The sequence below is a fragment of the Macrosteles quadrilineatus genome, unplaced genomic scaffold (assembly GCF_028750875.1).
Source record: "Macrosteles quadrilineatus isolate MER2022 unplaced genomic scaffold, UCM_ALF_1.0 Scaffold_7__1_contigs__length_78375512, whole genome shotgun sequence".
Classification (NCBI taxonomy): Eukaryota; Metazoa; Arthropoda; class Insecta; order Hemiptera; family Cicadellidae; genus Macrosteles; species Macrosteles quadrilineatus.
In genome coordinates this window covers 35,473,347-35,493,901 of record NW_026542600.1, presented here as the reverse complement: position 1 = coordinate 35,493,901, position 20,555 = coordinate 35,473,347, and the positions used below count along the sequence as shown (strand labels likewise).

Here is a 20,555-nt window from a genome sequence, read left to right as displayed (position 1 = left end):
GGAAATGAAAAAGCATTGACTGTGTTCATTGACCTTGCAAAGGCATTTGATTCCATTGATAGAAATATTCTTTTAAATAAAATGGAATGCATCGGAATTCGTGGTTTGGCCCTAAAATGGTTTAGTAGTTATTTGAATAAACGAAGCCAGTTAGTTTCTATTAACAACAATTTTAGCGATATACGTGAAATAGACTATGGAGTTGTCCAGGGCAGTACGCTGGGACCATCCCTTTTTTTAATTTACATAAATAATTTAGACAAACTTCCAATCACAGGAAAGCTCTTTTTATTTGCCGACGACACTGCAGTTATATTCAAAGGTAATACTTGGGACCAAACATTCAATGTAGCGCAAACAGATATGTTCCTTATTCAAAAATGGTTCTCCCAAAATGTATTATCAATGAATGTTTTAAAAACAAAATATATGCCAATTTTCCTCAGACAAAGTAGTAAGCCTCCCACCAACCTCAGACTAGTGATGCATGTTTGTGGAGATCCAGGTGTCTCTACCTGTGGTTGTTTACATTTGGAGAGAGTAGATCATTACAAGTACTTGGGAGTGATATTGGATAGTAGGTTAAGATGGGAACCCCATATTGAATATTTAAAGACAAAACTTAGGAAATTAATTTATGTTTTTAGAAACGTTCGCGAAATTCTTAACATCAATGAAATAAAAATGTTATACTATGCATTTGTCCAATCAGTACTTCAATATGGAATTATAGAATGGGGAGGAGCTAGTAGCAATATTTTAAAGCCTCTGTTTGTCATACAAAAACTAATTATTAAAATAGCTTTTCAATTCAACAGGCGTTTCCCTACAAATGTATTATTCAAAAACACTCAATTACTTTCGGTGCGTCAACTTTTTATCAAAACTTTACTTGTATATACCTACTCTAATCAAGATTTGATAGTGACGCCAATCACACATAACTATTCCACCAGAGGAGCTGTAAATGTAGGTATGCAGGTACCCCGAGTTTTCAAGTCTGCAAACCTTACTAATGCTTTTTATATTGCGAATTTTTTGTATAGGAATATACCATCAGAGATTAGAGATCTACAGGTATCTCTTCCAGTTTATAAACGTTCGGTAAGCAGTTGGCTGTCGGAGATTGGGCTCGATCAGTCTGAGACACTTATCGGTTCAGTATACAATACCTAACAATAATTATACACAAGTACAACAAACAATATTTAGCGTACATATATCAGTAACTGCAACTCCATTCACTCGACTACCTTTTATTTAGCATTAACTGTTCCTGTAGCTGTCTCATAGCTTAGTTGTAAATAGTATTTTGATTAATTTAGTTTTAATTTTTTAAGAATATTTCTAATTTGTAATAGAGCTCGTCCCGCGCACAGGTCTTTTACGGCCTATGCGGGACTATTGTTCGTATTTTGTACATGTATATATTGTAAACATTTTTGGAAATAAAGCAGATTTTGATTTGATTTGATTTGATTCGTACAAGTTACAAGGCTCGTACCTTAAATTTTCTACTCGTGTCGTTAACACTATCTTTACGCAATCGTCGCGTAAACTACTATTACGTAAACAAGCTCACGATTAATGTTCAATATAACCCACTCCTGACACTAGAGCGATATCAACCCGATACTAATTCCCCGATCTCAGATGAAAATCGTTTATTTCAAAGGTTGTTTTAGCGATGTCTCAATTTGTTATACTTGTGGAAAAGTCAACCGTCACTTTGCGTATATGGGCATAGCTGGTGTAGACAGTCTACTCCTTTAATCTATGATATAGGGCACTGAGAAATTTTACTAGCCTTATTATTCTTAGACGAGATTATCGTACAAATAAACATATAATAAACCTGTTTGTTGCTCCGCTAATTACATATTGCTTGTGACAAGTTTGTTAATGTTTAATCATCCACAAAATCACAATGATAGGAACAGTTTAATTCTTGTTACGCGTAGTCAGCCGTTACTCTACAATGTTCGCACCTGCTACCCAATTGTAGTAAAAGCATTTTTATTGCAGTTTCAAAGAGTACAGATGGTTCTAGAGCATTCAGTCTAACTTTGATTACTGTTACAATTCCCACTTGTAATTAGTTAGTAGAAATGTGAACATAAAAATCGTGTTTAACAGTTCTAATTCTGATTTATTTATTTATTATTTCCCAACGGATTACACCATTTTACAATGTTTATGTATGCAATATTTAACAGATGACATTTAAAATAATTCAGGATTTGACATGCAAGGTAGTTTTACAAAACTAAAGAAGTAATAAAAATAGTAATAACAAAGTAGTAAACTAAGAAAGTAATAACAATAGTAATAACAAAGTAGTAAACTGAGAAATTAATAACAATAAATTAACACTGGAAGTAACAACGAAAACAATATTTGCAAGTGAGCTGGGGTGTGGTTTCTCAGGTTAGCAATGAGACCTTCCAAACAACATTTTAAATTCCAAACAAAAGTATTCTTGAATTTTCTCATGCTTTTTTTAGTAATTTGAGTTATATATATTAAAACGACCGCCATTTTGAATTTTCAAATAGGGCCAACTTATTTATTTTTCTATCATAGGTCCCTTTAATTTTGATATGCATTCCAAGTTTCATTATGGTTGGTTGCACAACCTCAAAGATAAAAATGTTTATGTGTAAAAAACAAAATGACGGATATCTGGGTAAATATGCATTTTATAGACATACCTTTATATAAACAGTTTTCTTTCTTTCAGTATGAGGATTCATATTCCAGAGTCTCAAAACGTTTTTTATGGACACCCTTGTATATTTTAATCAGCTTTGATTTGTTTTCAATTCATACTAATATATTTACAAATTTTATTAGCTTCCATGTATCAGAAACTCTAATTGTCCTTTAATTTCATTTTTAAATGCAACTATACCGACATTTTTTAGAAAATATTTGAGTAAAAATAAAATCAGACAAATGAAATCTGCAGGTTTGCTGCGGTGGGGTATGATATAGTGTTATGGTGATTACATAATAGAATTCTTGTACGAAGTAAATTATTTGGCAGTAAGGCTAAGTGAATATTACTAGAGTGTTAAAAGTATGTATTCATTCTTTGCCTTCAAGCTTGATGCAATAACTACGATAAATTTATTAAGTGTCTACCTTTTTTGTCGTTGTCAATTTATTGTTAGTGATTGTATATTGTTGGGTTTGGATTATTTTTAACCACACTTTTTAAGGAATAAAAGTTAAATCGTCGAAAATTCAGCATTGTTTAGGAAATGCAATGCGAAGTACTTAGATACATTAAAGATAACAACAATTAATAGTATTCGTTGGCATGATTATTGGACACACAATGTCTGGGCTCTTAGTTTTGTTTGGCTGGGTCCCAAATGTATGATATTTAAATGGTAATTTCCTTCGTAAACGATGTTATGTGTTTTACAGTAATACTATTCCTGACGACTAGCGATAAGTTAATTTTATTAATTAACTAAGATCCGAACCTATCCGGTTTTTTCTTTTTAATCATCAGTGGATTGACTATGCTAATTAAGGAGGTTTTGAAATAACATTTTATATTTAAGAATGTTGTATACGTTGGGGGTTTTAAATAGTCTAATTTTATTCCCTTTGAATTCGGGTTAAACTTGCATTGCATAGCATATTACATTGTACGTTAGATCACAGAAATTGGATGACGTGTCAATGTAGGAATACGGGTAGCTCAAAAGTAATAGGATCAGAAGTGTGGCTTCCCTACGTCAAGCGTCTGCAAAACCTATACTCCTCCCTCTCCCATACAACAACTCTTACACTACACATGCAATACTGATGAATGATGAATGGACAACGCGATTAAAGTAGCAACAACATACCTTACCCTGACAACGTATGTTGTGTGTATACGTAGACACATTCTTTCGCTCTGCAGTAAAACGTGAAACTCAGCGATTTGCAAAGTCCCAGTAGTTCAACGTAGCAGGCAATATTGGAAATGAAATGTGTTTAATGAATGAAGGCAATATACTGATATAACCATTCATGTAGGTTATAGCTAGTTACTTCACTAGCATAACTCTATTCCAACCAGCTGGGGTTTATGTAATATTAGTAATAAAGTATGCTTTTAATTTTTCCTTGTGGAATATTTAGCGTAATTTTTCAAATCTGGTTTGATTCATGGTTATAATTTGAAGTACGTATGAAACTGTTATGTATTCATTATTTGTAATACCTAATGAATTTGTATAATATACATTTGACGAATAAATATTATGTCGTCTCGTCTCAAATGTTACTTGCGTAACGATAATGAAGCAGGCAGCTAATAAAAATGACGAAAATGACATCTCATTCCAATATCAAAACCACGAAACTAGAATTTTGCTTTTAGTTCACAGGTGTGCTGCTTGGAGGGTATCTTTCCGTACGAAGCATGTTTGTTTATTACAGAATTAATGAAGTTACTAGTACTTTGAAATGTTAATATTACTCGTATAAAGACGTTTACTCCCTGTTGGTTTATCAATCTAGATTTCGTCTGTCATCAATCCTCTTAGCCCTAATTGGCCCCAATAGCCAATTTTGTCCTCATTACTTTCGTCCCTCGAAACGTAGGCTGAATTTTTATCTCATTACTGAAAAAATAAACAACATATTTTAATGTGTTGTATTAAACTGTAAGATATTCTTGCAGTTAATTAGTTTAATCTAACATTACTCTTTCCAATATAATGAATTAGGAGATTGCCAAAATAGTTAAAGGTCTTCAGAATCAGAAGTGCCCCAGTCACAGCAATCTTTCATACTAGGCGAATTTCTATTTATGGAGTTTATATTGTAGCCAGGCGATTACCCAAGGGAACCTACATCTTGGCCCATGCTCAATATACACATTGGGCTAGGACCAATGATCACCTGGGTTCTTTTTGTATTAAGTTTTCGAAGATAGAAGTCAAGGATTGTTTTACTATTATGTTCTAGCCATAATTTGTCATAACACGCAATTCTGGATCAATAAAAACGAATTGTGGTTGTATTAATGGATGGTATTAATTAGCCTACGTGAAATGAAATGAAATGAAATGAAAATGAAATGAAAATGAAATGAAAATGAAATGAAATTCCTTCTTTATTGAGGCGAACTTAGGACCACATGGTCCTTTCTTACAGTTAACCTCTAAAAAACTAATAATAACAACAAAATAATAACAAAAAATACAATTAAGTTTGTAACATAGCTAGTAATAAAATAGCATAAATCTATTCATTTTCCCTAACATCCAGTCACACACACATACACCCTCTGCTGCATCTAGGCCTAACGCACGCCATCCCCCCAAGCCACGGCCATCCGGTCAAGGTAATATTCTTTCAGCGCCACCATCAGTCGGGATCGGTTTTCTATAGATTTGATGGGCAGAGGTATGGAGTTCCATAGGCGGCAGGCTGTTACTAAAAATGATTTATTATAAACAGTTGTTCTATGATGAGGAATGCGAAGCGTGGACGAGCCAGAGCGAGTATCCCTTGCGCCTCTTCCATTCAAAAATTTAAAATTCTTTGCAAGATAAATTGGAATTCCAAGATTGATGACTGAATGAGTAATGGAAAGTATTCGTATTTTTAGTATACGTGCTAGTAGTGGTGCTTAGATTCAGAACTTGTGCCGAAGAAGACCACTAGTGTACAGCGCACACTCACTATAATTATAACCAACTTATAACTTATACTTGGTTAATGATAACCAAGTGACAAAAGTGACGGGACAAACCGTCTCTTCGATGCATAAGAACTTTAGCAGGTGTTAATAAATTCACCGTTATTAGTTCTATCCAACCTAAGGTGGTTGTTGTTTCTTGTGTGATTGTATCATTGTACTGTACAACGTAAAAAAAAAAATAATGTCGTAAAAATACGGTAAAATATCCTCTTGGCTTTCACTTTACGTGATGGCGTCGTTGCAGACAAAATACGTTAAGAAACAACATTTTATTAAAAAATTCCAAAATTCGTATTGTCTAGTTAGAAATGTAATAATAATAATAAGGATTTTAATGTAACTGGAAATCAAAACATTTTTTTCTAATATGAAAACTCGCAAGTGGAGTTTTTTGTATTTCAGTGACCTGGACCTCAGTATCCTCTCTAAACAGGAGCAAGAGGGTTCCCGCAACAATGAGGGGTAGACTTGGGACCCTCTCACCGCCTTGGCTTGAATATTTCAGCCAACTCATCGGAAATTATGACTTTTATTAGTTTTTAAATAAATTCCTTGTTTTTAAATAACTACTTTACTCCTTTGCAATTGCTCGATTTCGAACAACATGTACACTAGTTTTAGTATTAATTTGCGTTCTTTTTCAATCTTATTTTAACCAAAATAACAAATCTTTAGTAATGAAAAGACGAGGCATGACGACAGGGGTACTGATTACTGATTAAACTCTGTTGATTAGAATCCCTCCCCCACAGTCCCTTGTCAATAAGTAAGATAAGCGCGAGAAGAAAATTGTTATACATGATAGGTCATCGAGACTGTTCTTATCAGTTTTGTACAAACATAGAATAAATAAATGTTTGCATTTTAAGTGTCGGTAAATGTGAACAGAAAACATATTTTATAGGGCTAATTCTTTTGAAAATTGTTTGATTATAAAGAATTTTGAGTACTTGCACATGTTTGTGTACATTATGGATAAATCTTGTAAACCGTTTTCGATTTTGGTAACATTTGAATTGTTCATGTAATCCAACATATATATGGATGCAATTGGCAACTAGCCTTATCGACGAGAAGCGATTTCTTGGCAGAGGTTTTCCCCATATAAATAAGTACTGTATTTACTATTTTCTCAATGTTATAATAAAATCAAAATAAATGTTCCCCCAATTGAAATTTGAAGAAAAGACAATCAATATATTACATTTAATTTTGATTGGTTACTCAGATATTAAATTGTGTACAATTTAACGCACAGTTTTCATTTACAGTACGATGTTTCCTATATATATATATTCCTTAAGTAGAGTAAATAAATTATTGCTTGAATATAGACATCTGTATGAAAATCTTTGAATGTTAATTTCACATAGTCACTGTAGACTAGGGATTCACATAGTCTACAGTTTTTGCTGGCATACTCGGATATGCTTAAATACTTTCTATTACACAAACAATTAAATTCCGTGTCACACCAACAACAAGATTGCCCATGGGCTTCATCGTGCCCATGGCCTCAGGTTTAAGGTATGCAATGGTTAAAGGTAGCTAGATTTGCTCATTGGCTTTGGGCACTGCAAGTAGACATACAATAGAGAGGTCAAATCTATAAGCGAGTATGTTCCGTCATCAGGGAGCATGGTTAATACCATACTACCTGTAAAAATGTGTTATCCGTATGGATCACCTGAAAAAATTTTAAGATATGTTTCTATCCACCATATGTGCAGAGGTGTCCATTCCACCCAAGGTCAGACGTGCAAAGCCCCTCAATTTCGTACTGCCCCTTATTTTACCCCCCCCCCCCCCCAAATAGCCACGCGCCACCTTCCCAGACACAAACCAAAATTTCAAGGATTATCCAAAGTAAAAAGACAACAAATTATATAAACGCCAGGTAACTGTTAATACAGAATTTGTATAAGTAACATTGGTTTTCCAATAAAAGAAATTATGAGGACGATGTAATAGTCACAAAGATGGTTGGCTAATTTTTAATTCGCCCGCGGTTGCAAGGACATAATCTTCCACTCCCGTGAACTCAGCAATATATTGAAGACCCCAAACTATCACGAATACATCATCACCATCCTCTCCAATGATTGCGGTTTATTATCTTAACATTCACCCGAGAACGCGATGATCTGCTTGACATCCCTCCATTCCTCCACGGTCATATAAAGACATCATAACCACCTTCCGTGATCACGACAATCCTCTAGCAGTTGTGAAGGACCTTTTGTGATCATGGCAATCTTGACATCCCTCTGCAGCTGCGAATACATCATCATTCTTTCCCGTGGTATCAGCAATATTTCATTCCCCCGAAAATGCAAAGATCTTGACTCACCCTTTCCTGCGCGATCGCAAAGACTTCATCACCCACCTCCTACGATCACGACGGCAATATTTTGACATTCCTCCACGGTTGCAAATACATCACCATCGCCTCCCGTAATCTCGGCAATCATATTAACACACCTCCGTGGTCGCAAAGACATCCATCATCGTCTCATATGATCACGCCAATATCATAACATTACTCAACGGTTGCAAATACATCACCATCGCCTCCCGTAATCTCGGCAATCATATTAACACACCTCCGTGGTCGCAAAGACATCCATCATCGTCTCATGTGATCACGCCAATATCATAACATTGCTCAACGGTTGCAAATACATCATCATCGACTCCCGTGACCTCGGCAATCTTTATATTTCAGCAAATATCGTAACTCCACAAAGGTGTACCTCACCTCCCGTGACCACGGCACTATCTTGTCATCTCTCAACGGCCACGAAGACATCACCATCGTCTCTGGGGATTGCAGTAATATTTTGACATCCCTCCGTGGTCACAAAAACATCACTATATTGTCTCTCGTATTCGCGACAATATCTTCTTTCGGTGGTAGCGAAATATATCGATCACCGCCTCCATTAACGCGGCAATATCTCTAGGTTTTACGTTCCCATGCGGTCCCGAGGATATTGGGTTGTTGTGGGAAACAGATTTTAATGACGAATAGCCAAAATTATGCTGAAAATGTTAATAAAGGCGTATGAATTAGCAACACTACTTTAGGGCTACGATACTCATAGAAACTTAATAAATTGTTAATTCAAAATTCAAAAATTCAAAATTCTTTATTAAGTGCTCTTATACAGTTTGACAGCCAATTACATAAGGCACTAATACACAATAACATAAATTACATGCACGACAACTACCCTACAGCAAACAGCATACAACTTTGATACATACACATAAAAAATATTAATAATAGAAATAGTTTGAAACTGGTTTTAAATAACTATATTACTTATAGATAAATGAATAAATAAATTACTGATGAATAAATAAATCTATATGCACTAACAAAGAACCATAAATAAACAATAATATGCAACATGCAACCAGCAAACATGACTAATTGGTACTTTTCATTAAAAATTATTTATATTACTATTTAATTTAAATTTAAACATACTTAAAGAATCATTAAAGATATCCACTTCTCGGCAAGACAAATGATATAACCTACACATGTTGTTTAGAGGTGAATAGAAGCCCAAATTAGTTTTCGAAAATGGTATAAAATGACAGTAAAGGGTGACTGATCGCATAGAAAACATAATACTATGTTTCTTAGTTGTAACACGCTGTGTCTCCTAACGAGTAGTTTTAGAGTAAAATATTCAAAAAATAAAAACGTTTATAAATTGCATTTACCTTATAAGAAATCATAAAATATAGGGACTTCTCTTCTATACGAAAAATCAAAATTGGCGGCCATATTGGAAAAATGTTGGTTAACATTATTTTTTCCAACTTGACCAAATTTTTTTTTAAATAAAAAATCCAAGGCAGTTACAATTTAACAGGTAATTATGTCGACCTCCAGTCAATGCTCTCTAAAAATTATTTTTTTTTATCTGTTCGTTTTCTAGCGCTGATTCCAAAAATGATAACGGAAATAGTTATTTGTGTAACTTGTGGTGAAAGTGGCACTTTGCTGCACACGAGAGCGGCTCGTGCGGAATGATCTCGAGTGCAGCAAAGGCCTTTTTCACTCGAGTTACACATTATATTTTTCCTACAGTCACTATAGAACATAAATAATTAGTCTTTCAAACACTATACAACACGTTTTTAGGTTCAGCTAGCAACACAATTACACAAATGGTGCCCTGAAGAAAGTAGTACCCGTGGTCCGTATCACTCCGCTATTTTTCCTCGGCAAGAAATGTGCTCCGTCTTTTGAGAATATAGTTCCGTATGTTTTTGTAATTTGAAGTGGTTTCCGCGCCTAAAAAAAATGCTTTAAAGGTATTTTCTTGTTTATTAAGACCGCAGGAATGTTTTAAAAACGTTTAAAAGAAAAGTCCAGAAAGTTCAGAAATACCAAAACTATAAACACGAAATGACAGGTTAAATCGTAGTTATAATAGTCAATCAGCTGTTCATAGTATTATTATCTTTAAGTGTTGCCAACCTATTTCCAAGCGTACACGGATTACGTGCATAATAAAACCACGCTGTTTTGTGTTGTTTGGTTGGAATCCTGATGTGCGGCAAAGTATAAACCGTGCGGCAAAGTATAAACCGTACGGCAAAGTATAAATATGCAGCAATTAGCAGCTTTCTGTACTATAAACAGTACAGGGAAGCCAACTTTGTCGGGTGACTGTAGGAAAAATACTTCTTGCCCAAAATACATGTTGTGGGTACTCAAATTGTGTGGAATTTCACCCTGAACAAGAATATGTAATTTGTATTACGATCGCTATTAAGTAAAAGTAAAATATCCCCGAAAAAGCAGGCCGGCCGCTGGCTACTCATAGGCCTATACTGTAGCATAGCGCTAGCATTGCGGGTGACTCTCCGTTGTGGAATGCGGGCTTTATTTTAGGTTAGGATTGGTTAGGTTAGGTTAAGTTAAGTTAGTTTTGGTTAGGTTAGGTTAAGTTAGGTTAGGTTAAGTTAGGTTAGGTTAGGTTAGGTCAGATTAAGTTAGGTTAGATCATGTTAAGTTAGGTTAGGTTAGGATAAGATAGGTTAGGTTAGGTTAAGTTAGGTTAGTTTACTTACAATACTCATGTTATTGATGAACTAACCTAACCTAAACTAAACTAAACCAACCTATCTTAACTTAACCTAACCTAACCTAACTTAACCAAACCTAACCAATCTAAACCTAAAATAAAGCCCGCATTCCACAACGGCTAAGAGTCACCTGCAATGCTAGCTAGCACCATGCGGCAGTATATGAGTACGCATTTCCGGGGATATTTTGTACAATTTTACAATTTGAGTACCCACAACATGAATTTTGGGCAAAAAGTATACAAAAAGTATAGCTTTTCCGCAAAAAATGACTATCATTTTTAGAATCAGCGCTAAAAAACAAACAGATAAAAAATAATTTTTAGAGCGTTGACTGGAGGTCGACATAATTACCTTTATCTCTTATAACTTTCGAATAAAACAGCTGGCAAAATCATATCAATCACTCTGTATAAAAAATAAAATCCCCTACCTAAATTACCCCTCCCCCAGCTAAAAATCTCAGTGGCACCCTCCCGCTTAATGTGCGTTTTTGATTTATTTATTATTGAATGTTTAAATAACCACCAAATGTTTAAAACTTCAGTATCGAAAGTCAATTATTAAATACGCTCCTTATCATTTACAGGAAAATTGATTTTATTTTTGGCCTACTATTCACTGATACAATTCAAAATAAGAATTTATTATAATATATACCAAATTTTATATTTATTATATACCCAACCGGTGCGTAGTTTTAAAGGACTATGATAATCCATTTTAGCAGTCTTCACTCAACGAGAACGAACCAACGAACATATGTTTTTCTTCAATTCTTCAATGTTTTCCAATGTCAAAACTAAAAACAAAACTCTTCTTTTCTTTATGTCAGTCATGTCATTTCCATTTTAATCAGATTTTGGTAGTCATAAACCCCTAATTATATATCGACAAATTAATCAATATTTTACCACAAATCATCGATATTTATTTAACTAATTTCCAGAGTTTAATTAGTTCTCTAAAATACTAAATCACTAGGATTTTACATTCTTCAAGGGCGTGATGGCTATTTTAGGAAAAATTTTGAGGTTAGTAGTTTGAAAACATTTATATTTTTGATCAAAATAAATTACTATTTATTAATTTTACTACTATTAAAGACAATTATGTTAGTCAGAAATAATTAGGTCATGTATAACATATATTACTTGACATATCATTATTATTAGGCCTAAGGGTTAAATCATCCTCAACCTTTAATAGGGCCAATTTTGAACATTATTTCACTAAAGGTAACCTAGTCACCATTATACATTGGTGAGATATTTACTTATAATTAATTGTAATAGGATAATCTAAACAGTTAAGGGTTTACGTCATGAGTTTTAAATGTTCAGGTCTAGCCTACTATCCACTTTGCATTTTTTTTTTCTCCCATACGTTGCTACCATAATTTAAAACTAGGTCTACATAAATAACAGCTTGATCACTCAGAGTTTCAGTTGAAAAAGGGTTTTATCATAAGCTATCCAATCATATAACTTATTTTTAATATCCGTAACCGATTTATAAACATCCTTCTTAACCCGTCAAAAGATTTAAGTTAAACTAACGCAGATATATATAAAATATATAAAATGTAAACTAACGCAAGAACTGCCTTCGGTGCGGGGAGGTCGGTCACATTCCTTTGAGTCGAGTCCTGTTTCCTTTGAAAAGAAAATGGGCTCGCTGACAAACACTGAAGCAAAAAGCTGGGTCTGGACTGTCTAGTGTATTTAAATATGCACTATAGCAAGCAAAAGCCCTCCCACGAAAGTAAGAATCCTTCATTGCAATCTTGAGCGATCCAGGACGGCTGACACACTTCTATATCAGCTTGCCCTAGAACACGATGTCGACGCGCTCTTAGTCAGCGAACAGTAGCAGTACCGTGATAGGGACCCATCTTTTTGGTTCCCTGATAGTCTTGTTACTGTTGTATTCTGGGCGCGTAATGCAGCTAAAGTACAAGTACGAGGTCACGCGACGGGCCGAGGTTTCGTTTGGGTTCGGTGCCGGGATGTCACTTACTTTAGTGTCTACCTCACTCCCAACGAGGCCATCCGTGACTTTCGTGAAAAGATAGACCTCCTGGAAGAGAGCGTGTGCAATACCACAAGACACGTCGTCGTGGGTGGGGATTTTAATGCTAGGGCTGTCGAGTAGGAATGATCCTCACAAATTCCCAGGGCAAGTACATTCTGGACTTTGCTGCCAGAGCCGGACTTGTTGTCGTCAACGAGGGCAACACGACAACTTTCTGGCGCCCTGGGATGCGGGGAACGATCCCAGACATTACCCTTGCATCTGAGTCTCTTTTGCCAAGGATCAGAGCCTGGAGAGTCCTGGAGGATTACACGGCCAGTGACCACTAGTACATATTTTTTGATGTCCTGGATGGTCACACAGGGGCGGTAGTTACATCCATGATGGGACTGATCGTCTCGGCTTGCGATGAGTCTATGCCTCTCAGGAGATCCCGGTGCAATAAGCGACCTGTGTACTGTTGGACTGCCGAGATTGCGGAATTGCGTCGGTCAGAATTGAGAGCTAGATGACTTGCTACCAGAACCAGAGAACCAGTAGACAGACATCGTAAGTTGGATGCTTACAGAGTGGCTATGAGGTCTCTTCGTTGAGCCATCAACCGGAGTAAACGCAGTTGCTGGGAGACATTAAGGGATGATGTCGATTCCAATCCGTGGGGCCTGGGTTATAAACTTGTAACCAACAAAATTGGCACCCGCTCTCCACCTTCCGTCATGGATGGGGTCACTATGGAGAAGATAGTCGAGTCTCTTTTCCCAGCTCACACGTTGTGCCCACTGCGGGATTTCGGAAAGGTGGGTGACGTACCACTTTTCAGTCTTGGAGAGATGGAGGCGGCCGTCCTATCCCTGAAGAACAATAAGGCTCCTGGACCCGATGGGGTACCCGGCGAAGTCCTCAAGAAGGTTTCGACTACTAACCCCTTAATTCTTTTGCGCTTGTACAACGCCTGCCTAGTCGAAGGAGTTTTCCCCTCGTCCTGGAAAACAGCTAGGCATGGTGTTTTTTGGGAAGGGGAAGGGAGACCCAGACCTGCCATCTTCTTACAGACTTCTGTGTATGTTGGATACAACTGGCAAAGTCCTCGAGAAGTTGTTCCGTTCCCGACTGAATTTAGCGGTGGTCGCTGCGGGGGACCTTTCCCCTCGCCAGTATGGTAGGGTTGTGCTGCTCGTAACACTCGATGTGCGAAACGCATTTAATTCCGTGAGGTGATGCGATATACTGGATGCTCTGGAGAACACCTTCCACGTTCCGGCATACCTCATGCGTATCATAGAGAATTATCTCCTGTTCCGCCTCCTCATCACACTACAGAAGGCCCACGGACGATGAGTGTCACTTCCGGTGCTGCCCAAGGTTCCATACTTGGCCCAGACCTCTGGAATGTTGCCTATGACAGTCTCCTGAGGTCTGAAATGCCTGAGGGAACTGTTTTGGTTGGGTACGAAGACGACGTTGCAGTTTTGATAGCTGCACATAGCGTTGTGCTAGCCTGAACCGAGTTATGCGTACCATAAACGCATGGATGGCAGACCACGGTCTCTCGCTTGTTTTGAGCAAATCTGAGATCCTGATATCAACAAATAAACGGATTGACACCATCGTGCGTTGAGGGTAGGGGCCGTCGAAGTCCAGACCGTTCGTTCTGCTAAGTACCTTGGGGTTATGGTGGACAGGAAGCTTAGCTGGCGGGATCAGATTTTCCGTACGGCGGACAAGGCCGCTAGGGTGGTGTCCTCTCTTAGCTGGTTGATAGCCAATGACGGAGGGCCTAGGTCCACATTACATCCAGGGTATTCTCCGCGCCAAGAAGCTGGACCTTGACCGGGATGCGGTGTAGGTCATAAAGTATCTAAATGCCAAAAACGGTGAGAGCCCTGAGGGCTTAGGTCACATGTTGGCCTGACTTGATGTAATGTGACAACTATGTCTAACATAGTAGAGGGGGTTTTTCAGTGAGTAGTCTGTTAGATTCAGGAGTCTCACACTACAGGCTGGCTACCTGTGTGCGTAAAAGCATTTTCCCTCCTCTCCCTTAAAAAAAAAAATCTTATAGGGATTTAATATTACCACACCTTTTTCACATTTATTTCAGAAGTTATTAATTGTAATTAAGAGTCATTATGACAATGCCATTTATTGGTTATTTATTGAATTATTTATTGCATGTTGATATTTATATATTTATTTATTCACCAAGTTATTAGTAAAACTAATTTACCACCCTCTGTTTTTCTCATGTAATTGTATTTTAAAAATGTATTTATTTGATGTACCCCTTGAGGGAAAAATCAATAATGAATGATGTTGGTGATGATGATACTCCCTGTAGGCCGTTCCCTATATGTAACATCTGATCACCATGTACACAGAAAAGTAGTTTATTATTAGGCCTACTAGTAATATTGTGCCAAATTTGTTTAGTGATATATATTTTTGTTTTAAAGTCATAAAGTCGTCCTAAGACTTAATTGTCACCCTGTATATTAATATTTTAAGTAAGCGAAGGGTTGTCGGCCCTAGGGCCGTAAAAACCTGAACGCTCCAATAATGACGACGGCAGCTCGCATTTTGGCCCTGGACAGCAATGCGTAGCTTTCAGCCTCCAATTAACGTTTTTAAAACATCGTAGTGTAATGAAAAATATTTGTCAATCCTACTTAATTGACTCGGAACACAGGTTCTGATTTAATTAAGGGTATTATTGAATTACTCGTGCCGTAACCAATTAAACAGGGTAACGAATTGAAGGATAGATACAACTAGACTATATGGACGCCAAATACTCGTAGGTACAACTAGTCGTAGGTACTACTAGTCGTAGGTATAGAGATGTAGGGACCACTAGACGTAGGGACAACTGGTCGCATCCGTACAAGCTAGGTGACACTACTTGTCGGTGGCATACACGTCTAGTTGTACCCACGTCCAGAGTTGTACCTCTTAAATATCTGCAGGTACAACTTGTCGGGTATGCCACCGTCTACTTGTATCTACGTCTAGTTGTGCTTACAACTAGTTGTCCCTAGTTATATGAATATGAGGTACAACTAGACGTAGGTGCAACTAGACTGTAGTACGGGACGCGGTCCCATTGAAGAACCTTATCAAAAACTCAACCGACGTTCTCATTGTTTTTTGTTGTCCTTTGTCCGCTGGAATTTATTTTGTTACTGTTTGCCACGGATCCGTTGCCCCTGAATTTCCTTAACAATAGTAAAATGGTTTTCTTGGTCGGTGCTGGTGGATTTAAATGTTCTTCAAACCTTTCCCGTTCCCTGACCGTTTAAGCTGCTTATGACAGCCCATAATTTTGATACGTTCCATAGCTTCTGAAATATTTTTCAACACGCCAAACACAATTTTTAATACTAGCTATCGTATTCCTAGCCTTCTTGAAACCCCCCCCCCCACTTAAAGTGTTCCATTGGGTTTTTCCTCTGCACTTTACTGTGATTAAGTACTTATACCTCAATGGTTTGAAAACATAAGATAGGGTATGGTAACACATAATAGAAAAATTCTCTCCTATGAATTCTCGCACTAAATTGTAAACCAGTAAGGATAAGCTTTCAATAGAAACTGAGTCTACCATTACTGACCAATCCGACTGTCCATACCAATCCATAGTCCCCTCTTACCCTGCCTAAAAATATTATTTACTTAAAAGTAGACTAAGAAAAGTGTAAATGTGTGTTTTTTTTAGTGTTTTTGTTGTGTGTTAACTACTATCATGGATAAAAGGAGTCCTCCTTTTATCTATGCTACTATTACAAACAAGTTGACCAACTACACAGCCAGTGAGAACTCTTAAGGCTAGTACTCACTAGGACACCCGGTCGCTTATCAACCGGTGATCTGGTTGACGAGCGACCAAATTGCACAAATATCGCCGTGTGTGTACGTGTCTGTCAATTTGGTTGACGGCGATTTGTAGGTTGCCAGGCAACTTTTTGGTTTTCGGACATGTATCGAAAACCTGGGGGTTTCCGATCAACCATTTTATCGCCGGGCAATCAGATTTCTCAAAAAACTAGAGTGTGTACGCTTCAGCAACCAAGTTGATCAACTAAAGACGGCTAGCGCATGCGCAGTACACTGTTTGTGTCAACTGTCAAAACTAAACAGTGCTAGTGCTAAACGTGGTCTCTTTCAAGCTAGAGGGGTTTTTCGATTGTTTGAGTTTATTGTAGACTGCTCCAGTCGCTAGATATCGAAGTGTTGCTACGAGTCTTTCTTCGGCGGGGATTGCCTGTCTCAATCGGGTGTCCTTTTTCCAATATGAGGCGTCACCAATTGCAAAATGTGACGGAAATTGTCGTCTGACATCCTCAAATAATTCTTGTAATCCTGAGGATTATCATCTCGCAAAGTTTGTAAAAGTGCCATGTGGCTGTAACTGTGTCTGCGTTGAAGCCACTCTTTAGCACCAAAATCTTTTAAACAATGTCTTCCTTCTTCTATGGTTACTACAATTAATTAGAATTATAACTGCGGCAGCAATCTCTTCTTCGTAGGTGGACATGTTGTCACAACACACAAGTCAGTGAAACTAGAGCTCGAACCAGATTCCAGAACCAAACACAGTCCATCCCCACCAAATTTTGATTTCCTGCTCGGTTGAAAGTGCTAGGTATCCTAGTGTGTACCCCCCGGCAATAAAACGTTCAATCATCAACTTAGTCGCTCGTCAACCAGGTCGCCGGTTGATAAGTGACCGGGTGTCCTAGTGAGTACTAGCCTTTATCACGATCAGGCAACAGTCCATTAGATAATCTTTTCTATTCATAAAACATTGCATTGCTGCTTTTACTATTGTAACAATAAATATTGATTTGATGTGATTTGCAAAACAAACCTTAAACATAATAACCATAGCATAACAAAGGTAAACAGACATTATTAAATCAAATAAATAGCTTTTTAACCCGATTCCTCTGTCAGTGCTGTTGAAAGAGTTTGGTGCTACATTTTGTCTCAGTAGTCTTGGAATGATTTTACATGAACAATCCAGAATTGATCAATCCAAATTGATCAAGATTCTATTGTATCAAGGTTTGCTTGTATTAAATAAACTTGTTAATGGTTTGAAATTTTGTGTAACAGTTAGTGTTTTACAGGTCAGGAACAAAATTTGGCATTGTTGGAGGGGCGTGCTACTACTCAGTTCAGAGCGGTCTATGGGCCGATACTACACAGACAGAACAACTTTATAAGGAGTTGTACAAGAGTGCTGCACCATACATGAAACACACAGTAATAGAAGTAAGTTAGTAGGAAAATTGGCAATGAAAAAAAAAATTAATTTGGGTTGTTTAAACTTTTAAAGTAGCCTAGGTGTCTTAATTTGAAATATTTGATTTCTGGAACATTTATAAAATCTACCACAGTTGGTCGAACTATCCAAACTCATCAGTTCCGTTAGATCAGTGACAATAAATACAGTCAATGCGTTTGGTGTTTTTAAACCAATTTTTTATTTTATTTGAATGAATTTTTAGTTCATTTTTCATATTTCATAAAAGAACATTTTTGTACAGAGTGGGCCAGATAAAACCGGTCCCGAGAGGCGTATTCTTCATACGAGACGCGCCGATGTACAGCATGACGGGACATTGACCTTTCCCCTTCCACTACTGTCTGCCGTCCGTCCTGTCCTGTCTATCTGTCCACGTCAGTGTAGCTTGAGTGTTTGACCGAGCAGTGTGGATCATGCCGTATTCAATAGAACAGCGTGTTTTCATAGTGGAGGAATATGTTCGTACAGCTTCAATAATGTCGGTCCGTGAAAAGTTTCTTGAGAAGTATCCTGAAGGTGGAGTTCCTGCTAAATCAACCATTCAGGATTTAATTAAAAAGTGGCGTACAACAGGCAATGTGTCCAATATGAAGAGAGACAAACAACCAACTGTACGAACACCAGAAGCTGTGGCCAATGTACAGACCATTATTGGAAGGAGTCCTTCAAAGTCAACACGACGATTATCGCAACAAGTCGGAATTTCTCGAACATCTTGTCGGCGTATACTGCATGGATTAAAAATGCGTGCCTATCGTGTGAGTGTTGTTCAGGAATTGAAAGAGGTTGATTTGGCTAGACGTGTACGTTACTGTCAATGGGTTCTTCAAGAAATTGCAGAAGGTAACGTGGATCCATTTTTATTCATTTCTACAGACGAAGCATGGTTCCACTTATCAGGGTATGTAAATTCTCAAAATACGCGGTATTGGGCAACACACAATCCTCATGTAACCCATGAGAAACCACTGCATGACTTAAAAATTGGTGTTTGGTGCGCAATGTCTGGTCGCCGGATCATTGGACCAATATTCTTCGAGGAGACAGTTAATACAGACGTTTATCTACGGATCTATGAAGAATTTGTTACACAACTGAATCCAGAAGAAGTGTCATATGCGTACTTCCAACAAGATGGGGCAACCTGTCACACTTCTGATCGATCTCTCGCTCGAATCCACAGTGATTTTACTAAAGAGAGAACCATCAGTAAAGGCTTGTGGCCAGCCAGATCGCCCGACCTATCGCCTTGCGATTTTTATCTCTGGGGCCGTCTCAAAGGTAATGTCTATCACAACAACCCACGGACTTTAGAAGAATTGAAGCAAAACATACGACAAGAAATTGCCAACATTCCAGTAGAAGAATTGCAGACTGTTTTCCTGAACATGATTCGCCGTGCTGAAATTTGCATACAAGTTGGTGGCTCCCATTTTGAACAGAGACTGTAAATCCTTAAATGTACATGTTGTAAAATAGACAAAATAAAATTTCATTTTACTTAATATTATGTATTTTTTTTATTTCGCCTAGTCACTTTTTCAGTTTCCTGTACGCATTGTATGAGTATTACGTAAACTCGCTCGGGACCGGTTTTATCTGGCCCACCCTGTATAACTTGGTGCTTTCTTGTGGGTTGAAACCCTAATTTAGTTGATGTAGGCCTATCAACTGTGGATATGGTTCATGTTCCTTCTAAAGACACGAATAGGTCTACATAGGCGAACTACTAAAACTTCAAAATTCCATTTTGTAGTGTACAATCACCATAGTAAAAACAGTTGCTTGGTGGTGCACGTCGAGGTTTTAGGGATCCCTGCATGTACCGCTGGTGGTACAAACCTTAGTTCATTTTAAAATTGTGTGTTTGCATAATTTAGGCTAAAATATATACTTCCTTATTGTGCATAGATATTTGTTTACTAAATACGGCTACTCTGCAACTCTAAACTCTTGCTGTGTTTTCGACTAACATTTTGTAATTAATTGTGACCTTATATAACTGGCTTGTACTTTCTTGTAGGTTCCAGAATTGCCAAAATTTTCTGACTTTACTAAAGTAATTTGTAAAAAGTGGAACGACAGTGTGATAGCTTCTACAGACTTCCTTATGCACCTACCTTCTCATCTCTCCAACTTTGCATCAACAAGCTTTGAAAAGGTCAATGAGTTGGTTAGTGATCCAAAACCACCAACAGCTCAGTAGTTTTTAATTTTTGTTGTTGTATAGTGTCTGTTAATATATTAAATTAAATTAAATCAATTGCAAGACAAAAGGTTGTGTTTCTTACCAGTGCAATTATTTTTTTTACATATAAATATATATATTATAATTTTTTAAATTCAAAATCACAAGCAAAATATATATAAACGTAGCCCGACAGGAAATTAAGGTCA

At 37.2% G+C, this 20,555-nt stretch overlaps 1 protein-coding gene across 1 annotated transcript; it reads left to right on the top strand.

Annotated features, from left to right (window-relative positions):
- The first annotated feature begins 11,634 nt into the window (after positions 1–11,634).
- Positions 11,635–20,434, top strand: LOC128998495 (MICOS complex subunit MIC13 homolog QIL1). The gene is made up of 3 exons (XM_054424650.1): positions 11,635–11,853; positions 17,980–18,124; positions 20,182–20,434. Exons 1-3 carry the CDS (start codon positions 11,828–11,830, stop codon positions 20,362–20,364), a joined length of 354 nt encoding a protein of 117 aa, XP_054280625.1. The 5' UTR covers positions 11,635–11,827; the 3' UTR covers positions 20,365–20,434.
- The last annotated feature ends 121 nt before the right edge of the window (positions 20,435–20,555 follow it).

Coding starts and splice junctions, on each gene's coding strand:
- LOC128998495 (XM_054424650.1), top strand. CDS start 11,828: ATGGCTATTTTAGGAAAAATTTTGAG. Junction 11,854..17,979: donor ATTTTAGGAAAAATTTTGAG/GTTAGTAGTTTG, acceptor AGTGTTTTACAG/GTCAGGAACAAAATTTGGCA. Junction 18,125..20,181: donor TGAAACACACAGTAATAGAA/GTAAGTTAGTAG, acceptor ACTTTCTTGTAG/GTTCCAGAATTGCCAAAATT.